General features: G+C 46.8%; 1 protein-coding gene across 1 annotated transcript; it reads left to right on the top strand.

Moving 5' to 3' along the window:
- Positions 1-5,092: 5,092 nt before the first annotated feature.
- On the top strand, positions 5,093-6,460 carry LOC119656671 (triosephosphate isomerase). The gene is made up of 3 exons (XM_038063154.1): positions 5,093-5,245; positions 5,442-5,995; positions 6,053-6,460. Exons 2-3 carry the CDS (start codon positions 5,459-5,461, stop codon positions 6,257-6,259), a joined length of 744 nt encoding a protein of 247 aa, XP_037919082.1. The 5' UTR covers positions 5,093-5,245; positions 5,442-5,458; the 3' UTR covers positions 6,260-6,460.
- Positions 6,461-8,881: the final 2,421 nt, after the last annotated feature.

Raw genomic sequence — 8,881 nt, forward strand, 5'->3', positions numbered from 1 at the left:
GCTTTCGAAGGATCCCCCGACGCTGAGGGCTTCGGGTCAGGAGTACTATGTCTGGTACTCGCTACACCCAGCCTGACGGTAGTGGGTTCCAGGCTAGAAGCCACTAGTCCGTCTGACGCCTCGCTCCGGGAGGTTCCTGCGGTTGGTTTCAGCATAACGGTGCTACGGCTGGCACCGAGTGTACTGCTCTCGACGGCCACTGTCTCCTGGCTGGAGGCCAGCAGCTCGTCCTCCGATGATGCGCCTGGCATCATCGCCTCCTCTTCTATCGTCGTTTTGGTTTTTTTATTAATTGAGTCCATGTCTTGGTCCCACGAGTAGTCCGGGAAGAATGTCCACCCTGGCTGGCCCGGCCACCAGGGTAAGGGTCTTATTTGAAACTGAAGGTGCCCAAGGTATTCAGAGTTCGCATACTAAAGACCAAGCTCCCCATTGGCCACGCAGCCCTCGACGTATGCTGTTCCACCTTGGCTTGGGTCCTATTAGCACCTTCTCCGGTGCAGGGAGGACGATCCCCAAATCTAATTTTCGATAATTGTATTAAAGGGAGGGAAAGATCGCAAGTTGTCAAAGCGAAGTAGAAAGTATTTCGCCTGTCCAATCGACTCAAACAGACGCCGATGTTTAAACAGAATAAGTTAACATTAGGGTGGAAGTACGTCTGTTTCGCTAATCTGGTTGAAGTCTAGGCTAATTTCGAATGTCGGGGGTCCTATATCTACCAGAAAATATTTTCTTATGGGAGTAACGCAGTCGATTCTGATCTACAGGGTGGAGATATGGGCCGATGCCCTTGGCAAGGAGGTGAATCGTAAACATCTTGCCCAAGTGCAGAGACTTTGCAAATAGCATATTAGAACCGTCCGCGATGGTGATCGGGGGTAACTGACTACATTCAAACGGAGCCTGACTGATACCTGGTCGCCTCAGTGAGTAAGGGGCTATGACACGGCGGATCTCGTAACCCTTATACTCGTGGGAATGAAATGAATACACGTATAAAATCAAGAAGAATTACAACCAAACAAGCGGGAACCGATACTGCACACAAACTGCAATTGCAAGGGCGAGTTCCAAGGAGAACATTGGAATAGTTCAGGCTCAGAAGCTCTGGTTGCACCGGGGGCACATTCGCTATCTGCAAAGAGGAAGCATGAAGGTAAATTGGGACTCCTTTTGCGAAAAACCAAGAGCTTGCATCATTCTTAAACGTAATTTAAAATATATATCTCTTTCAGAGTTTTTAACCGGGGTACTTATGACTATCCAAGTCTCACTGTAAGGCGGGGGGGAAAACCCGAGAGGCAGTCGTGGCGTCAGGTTACTTATCAGGAGATGAAATCCGGATCCCACCAGAGCTAGTCGCTAGACTGGTTAACTATTCTGAGAGAGGGCGTTACCACTTTTCCTCGGCTGCGATGCCAAGGCCCATTACGAAGTATATAGAAGTAACACACTGATCGATGAGGTAAGTACCTTCTTGAATTTATTCTTAGCAATAAGTTAGAAACGTATAACATAGGGAACACTCCAACATTCGCGACCAGCACTAGATAAGAAGTACTAGACATAACTCTAGGGAATACTCTGATGAACGGAGTGGTCGGGAATTGGAGGGTATCGGATGAGCCCTCTATGTTGAGATTCGAGATTCAGGGCAACTCCGAGATAAAAGGAATAATAAGGAATCCCAGAAGAACTGATTACGATGCATATATAACGTACCTAACCAACCTCATGGCTTACCTACAAAGGGACGGAGATATCAGGGGTGAATTGCAACTGGAAACAATGGTGAAAAACAAAATCGTCATTAACGCATATGAGGCCAGCTCTCCGGCTAAGGCAGTTAAGTTATCAAGAGATATACCTTGGTGGAATAGCGACGTAGCCAGAATGCCGAGGTGAAAAAATGAACTGAATGCGTAAAGCAACGGGATCAAGGAAGCAAAACGGAGCAGCTTCAGAGAATTCTTTGAAGGAATCGAACAAACCTCAGAAGCAACCAGGCTATACAAAACTATAGCCAAAGACTGGACCATATCTTCTGTCTGTCTGAGGAAGGAGAATGGGACATTTATCGAGAATAAGGAAGACAGAGTATACCTGCTTCTCAGAACTCATTTCCCGGGATCAAGGCACTTAGGTTCAACGAGGTGAACTCTGGTGTGGGAATGCCTTGAGCTACTAAATACGGTCGCCTCGCACAATAAGGTATAGCACTCTGGGTTCTAGGAGATGTTAAGTTGGAAAGCAATGAGATAGTGGGCGAACTGGCAAAGAAAGGAGCATGAACGTCTTTATACGGGCCAGAATCCTTCTGTGGATTCGGAAACGGATTCATGGCTATGACGTGAAGAGGAACGGCTGAGGGAAGTATACTGGGCAAGCCGACCATGAATGGAGCAGAATGGAGTTATTGGGGGATACGAACCCAACCACACAAAAAACTGTTTAAACCTCACCAAGAAGCACTTCCAAATCATAGTGAGACTTCTCACTGGTCATTGCCGACTAAACTATCACCTAGGGAAGCTAGAGATATCTACCAACGCTATTTGCAGGTTCTGTGCGGCGTGTATCGAAACCCCTATACACGTTCTGGGACAGTGTCCGGCACTTGTGCAAAGTAGGTCGAGGCATCTGGGAGAACCTTAATACCAGATGCAAAGTAGAAAGATTTGGAACCATGGAATATACTAAAATTCCTAACGGTTATAGGTTTGCTTGACATACTCTAGTTGATAGGTACACTATAGCCAGTAAAAGGGGCATAATAGTTCTTTAAGGGCGCAGTGCGACTGCTGTTAACAGATTAATAATGGTGAGATTGACTATTTCCTTCTTGTTGCGAAGAAGATTGAACTCGACCGGTGGAGGGTACGGGCGGCAAGGGGTTACTTGAACTAACAGCTTTCTTCCAGGGAAAGCTGTTGGGCTAGCCCGAAGTAATGTGTCAAAGAGCTCGGTTCCGATGACCGAAACTGTCCTGTGTGCCGTATGGTCGATTACAAGTATCTTTAAGTTTGGTTACGAAAAGGGAACGTAAATAGTAAAATAATAAATGTTTTAGATCAGTCAAGAGCTTTGCGAATATTTCTGGCTATTGAGTTGTCGATATCGATCGTGCTAAATATATATGCATTAAAAGATCCTCTACTTTTAACTAAACTTATGTGAAGATAGGAAAATTACTTTCATAGGTAAGCGCATCTCCTTTTTAATATTTATGTGCTGAACTAGCATCTCTAATTTTCACTTGTGATTATTTAAGAAAATTTTACTCTCTGTTTAAGGACTTTGTGGTCCTGAAAAGGACCGTTTTTCTAAAATTGAATTCTAAATTAAAGAACTCTGTCGCTTAAGCGCGTTCACCACGGATACGGCGGGCCAATTGAATGTTTTACGAATTGTGTGGGCGACAACTTGCATTCTACATTGCAAGCTGGCTTGACCCGCGACTATCCGCCTGTAACCATTCTATTATTCAGTGTTCTAGTGAAGAGACATCCAAGCGAACAACAACAGCTGTTACTTTCTTACATGGTCCCTAATCCTTTACGGTAACGGGGCCTTGTCGTCAACAAGCACTTTTCTGCTGCCGCCTGGCTACTAGCTCATCCTATCATTTGTTGCTATCACTATCTGCCGTAAGGCTGGTGTAACAATCTTTAATGCGTATCTAGTTTTCCATATTACTACCAGATGTGCATATAGGTGGCTGAGACTTCTCGCATGGAAGCAGCTACCCCTCTCATTTGGAAATAGTATGAGCGTCCAATATGGAGGTGCAGCTACATTTCACTTAAGGCAGCTCGATGTCCTCCGACCTCTTAATTCAAGATCAAACAGAGGTAAGAAAGAAGATAAGGAGTAGCGTGAGAGTATGAAATGAGAATGCTCCTGATTGAGCGAGACTTTCCCTGATGTGCTTTATACTTTAAAGCCAGGGGCTGGTCGTTCCAAATGGGCATCCTTGTATTCGTCGGATCAGCCAGGAACTACCTCAGGCAAACCTTTGGCTGGGTGACGAATACCGATCTCTCAGTGAGACAGTCATGGGGGAACTCGGAGTTGCCATTTGAGTGTGATTCAGCTCACCACAGGTCAAGAAATTCAGTCTGCAAACCAGTATACCTATGCAGCCTGAAGACATCCCTAAATTGCTTGCGATGTGTATTCTGTGAGTTAGCCTAAAAAATATTCTAATATACCTAACCTGACTTCTTATTTTGGGGTAAAACTACTGGCTTGTGACATAATCCATATGTCCCGCCCTTGAACTACTCTATACTATTTATCCTAATACTATCATTTTTGGAGGACGTGTGTTTGGTGAATGTCGGTCAGCGCATCATTGGGAACAGGGGAGATGCTTGAGGACCTCTGAAGACTTCACTCCTAAATTGGGGTATAGAGAACCTATTGGGATCGTCTATATACGTATTACGTCCATTCCCAGTGGACTCATCAGTAGGCTTTATATAAACTTTAAACTCAAGCCAATAAAAGAATTATTCTCATACCTAATGTTGAAAAAATATATTTCCTAACTTTATGATTAATATTCGCTACCTACTTGCGCATCTAAACTGTCATACATTAAAGAACAACCCACCCTGCCTAATGTTATGTTGGCTTCCCCTCAATGCAAAAGGAGAAGCAAAAATTTATTTATGTTGCCTCCCCAAATGGGAACTTTGGTCACTTTGTAGTATTTTCGGGATCTGCCTCGTCTTCTTTTTCTCTTTAAGTTGTGAAGCAGAAGAAAATGAATTGAGTATAAAATGTTTTTGCCCTTAGAAAAACGGTTTATTGTACCGTACCGAAAGTATAGTTGATTCCATCCAGAAGCTTTATAGGAAACTTTCCATCTCATACACAAACCATTTTTACCATATGCACTTTACTCACTTTAAATTTCATAACGAACTCAATCTGTAATTGCTTTCTGAGGATTTATTTCAATGAAGATAGAATTAGATTGGTTTATTTAGCTTGTAAATTGAAGTTCTGATAGCAGACATAATATTTTCAGTGCATCTCGCGTGGGGTCCAAATTTCATACGTGAGGTTTTCGCTATCACCTGGGCTGAATTCTGATAAGAGTGCTGAATACCGCCAGCAAGAAGAAGAACCATAGTGTTTTTGGCAGAAGGTCAACCTAAGGTTATCCGTCGACTTGGCGATAGTCCGCAGATTGCAGAGCGAACGTCTCCGTGGAATTTTCTTATTTTCTGAAGTGGTGCGTATCAGGTTTTAATAAATAAGTTTCAAAGTCATAATCTACTTTAAAATTAAGTTTTTGGATGGTTTGCGTAAGCTGCGAATCGCAGGCAATTTTGTGTGACTTTTTCTAGTTTCCTCTCTTTACGTGTAAAATATTTGACCCGGCCTTTTCGCTAGTGGGATGGAAGTTGACGATTTTGTTATTTCTTTAGGTTGCAACTGTTCCAAAATGGGCCGAAAATTCTGCGTTGGAGGTAACTGGAAAATGAACGGCAGCAAGGCTGCCATTGCGGACATCTGCAAGTTCCTCACCGCTGGACCATTGGACCCCAATGCTGAGGTCGTCGTGGGATGCCCAGCCCCTTACATATCGTACGCCCGCGGTCTGTTGCCCGCCAACGTCTCCGTTGCCGGACAAAATTGCTACAAAGTTGAAAAGGGAGCCTTTACTGGGGAAGTGTCCCCTGCTATGTTGAAGGACGTGGGGGCTGACTGGGTCATCATTGGGCACTCCGAACGTCGTCAGATCTTCGGCGAATCTGATCAGTTGATCGGCGAGAAGTGCGCACACGCTTTGGAACAAGGTTTGAAGGTCATCGCTTGCATTGGCGAGACCTTGCAAGAACGCGAGGCTGGAAAGACCGAAGAAGTTGTTTTCCGGCAGACAAAGGTCATCTCTGAATTCGTGAAGGATTGGACCAACGTCGTGATTGCCTACGAGCCCGTTTGGGCCATTGGAACCGGAAAAACGGCCACACCTCAGCAGGTAAGCTTATTTTTATTCCCTTGTAAGTTGTGTGTCTTTATTTTGCGATTTCCCTAGGCACAAGATGTCCACGCCTCTCTCCGTAAATGGATTGCTGAAAATATTTCACCAGAAGTTGCAGCGGCCGTTCGTATCCAATACGGAGGCTCGGTGACGGCAGCTAACTGCAAGGACTTGGGATCACAGCCTGATATCGATGGATTTTTGGTCGGCGGAGCTTCGCTCAAGCCCGAATTCGTACAAATCGTCAATGCTAGGGCGTAGAGTGAGCGTGCCTGGGCTGGACTCTGTCACTGCCGCGATAGGTCGTTATCTGATGTGAAAATAAAAACAAAAAAAAAGTGATTTCTCTCAATGATCATCCCAAGGGGAAGAAGAAAAGTTAAATCATGTTAAGACGAAACTCATTTATAATTTATATATTCTGTGGTTTTCCTGCTGTTACAATAAAAGATAGCTTAATTTAGACGATGGAATTTTCTTTTCAAAATTATTAGAAAAGCCAACATCAAAAGGTACCACGCCACTAGCCTAACGCAACATCTTCGTCTCCATTACCGCAAGACGTCATCCATTGTCTTTTATAGTCGGTCACCCAGAACCTTTGCCCCCTAGCTGGCAGCATACCTGCGTCCTAGGTAGTAGCCTCGAGAAAGCTTCTCGGTGAAGAGCGAACCGCGAATGACCGGTACACGTCGGGACACACTGGGAGTCTCCGGAGCCGTCGATAACTCTCTGTCGGCGTCGACGGGGTGATGTGAGCGTAGCTCTGCCAAGGTGGTAGTTGCGACGTGTATCAGGAGCCAGCCCCTTCGGGACCCGGGATCAGCTAAGCGTAGGTCAGGCCTCAGGGAACTGGGGTAGGGGCTGTGTCCCCGAGGGTATACCCGTTCTTGACTATTGCGGCCCGTTCCCTTGCACACGATGCGCTGGTACCTTTTTCATGGAGAATATTCTGAAAATTATAAAAAAAAACGACGAAACAACAGACAAGGAGGAAAAGCTGGGTGCGTTTGGGCGGAGCACAAAAATGCGTCGTTCACCGCAGCGATCAGTGAAAGAGGCAACGAGGGCTGATATACCCTATGAGACACCGGGGCGCCCAAATAAAGAGGAAGCCTCATCAAGTGGCGCGATTGACCGTGCGGAGAACTCCATTACCTTGCAGTGCCCCTGTTTTGGAAGTAAGCTCAGTGAGAAACGCTAGTCCTGAGCAGATGGATTTGGACACAAATCGTGTGGAAGTGCATTCGACCGTCCTCGCTAGAGCCGAAGAGGAAAGGCTCATCAGAAAGTGCGCAGCAGTGGTGAAATGTATGCGGTTGGCAACGTTCCTTCAGAGAAACGTCAGCAAAGGCGTCAAAAACGGGCTGATGGAACTGGAGGAACTACTGGACCGCATTTCCTTTTATAGACGCACGTGGAGAGCAGCGGAAGACGATTGTAGAGCAGAAACAGTCGCACTCCCCGCTGAGAATGCTGCTTGCGTCAAACGGACCGCAGATAGCCCTCTGCAAAGTGAACAGGGGAAAAAGCGGAAAGAGGACGACGTGCCTGAAGGAGACTTTATCGAAGTAGTCTCCAAGGCCCAAAAAAAGAAAGCGAAAAAGGATAAAAAGAAACAACGGGCTCCGTCGCCAGAGACACGTCTGTCCAAAAACAAGGAGGCTGCCAACCCAAAGCCAGTAGTGGAAAAAACGAGGAAACGAAGAAGGACTAGACCGTCGGCTCTGCTCATTAAGCCGACGGAAGGCAAGACATTTGCGGAAGTCCTTAGTGAAATCCGCTACAGGATGAAACCCGAGGAGAACGGAGCAGAGGTGTCTTCGATACGGAAAACGAGGAGTGGTGGAGTTCTCGTCGAACTGGGCCCAAAGACGACCAGCAAGAGCACGTTCTGCGAAGCGGTCAAGGGGCTATTGGGGGAGAAGGCTCTTGTTTCCAGCCTAGAACCCATGTGCTCTCTAGAAATACGGGATCTTGACTGCCTCACAGAAAAGGTCGAAGTAGAGGAGGCGCTAAAGCGTGAATGTCCAGAGGTAACCAATGCCCGAGTAGGTATTACCTCTGTAAATGCTCGAGGCTAAAAACTTGTCGTGGTGGATGTCCCCGAGCAATATGCGAGGAAACTCCTTAGCAGCGGGAGAATCAAAATCGGATGGGTAGTATGCAGGGTACGAATGCGGGTAGTCCCCACCAAGTGCTACAGGTGTCTGGACTATGGGCACACGTCAGCAGCTTGTAAGGGTCCGGACAGGAGGACAGCATGCCGGAGATGTGGCCAAGCGGGTCCTCAAGCGAAGACTTGCAAGGAAAGCGAGAGTTGTGTTCTCTGCAGGAATCGTGGCGCGTCTGGCGAAAGCGTCGCACACACTGCGGGCTCGGGACGGTGTCCGATCTTCAGGGCGGAATTGGAGAGGGCTAGGGTGCGAACGCCATGATCCGCATTTTGCAAATTAACATGCACCAGAGTGCAACCGCTCACCAGTTGCTAGCACAGTTCGCTGCGGAAGTAAATGCTGATCTATTGCTGATTAGCGAGCAATACCAAAACAAGGACCCGTCTTCATGGTATCTCGACTTATCGGGCACCGCTGCCATCTGGGTTCGGGACGACGTTCGACTTTGTGTTCTTGCCGAAGGCCGGGGGGACGGATTTGCCTGGATCCGGTGTTTAGGGATAACGTTTTTTAGCGTTTACCTGACGCCGAATGAGTCGATTCCGGACTTTCAGCGCCGGCTTGATGCTCTGGAGGACGCCGTTACGAGCACGGAGGGACGAATCCTGGTTGGCGGTGATTTTAATGCCAGGGCTCTTGAATGGGGCATGCCTCAATCAGACTCCAGAAGGAAACGGATTCTGGAAATGGCGGCGAGAACCGGGCC

The sequence above is a fragment of the Hermetia illucens genome, chromosome 5, assembly GCF_905115235.1.
Source record: "Hermetia illucens chromosome 5, iHerIll2.2.curated.20191125, whole genome shotgun sequence".
NCBI classification, from domain to species: domain Eukaryota; kingdom Metazoa; phylum Arthropoda; class Insecta; order Diptera; family Stratiomyidae; genus Hermetia; species Hermetia illucens.

What these genes read in the sequence shown, in the direction of transcription:
- LOC119656671 (XM_038063154.1), top strand. Translation starts at nt 5,459, where the DNA reads ATGGGCCGAAAATTCTGCGTTGGAGGTAACTGGAAAATGAACGGCAGC. An exon ending in AAACGGCCACACCTCAGCAG is followed by an intron (nt 5,996 to 6,052) that starts GTAAGCTTATTT and finishes CGATTTCCCTAG; the next exon opens with GCACAAGATGTCCACGCCTC.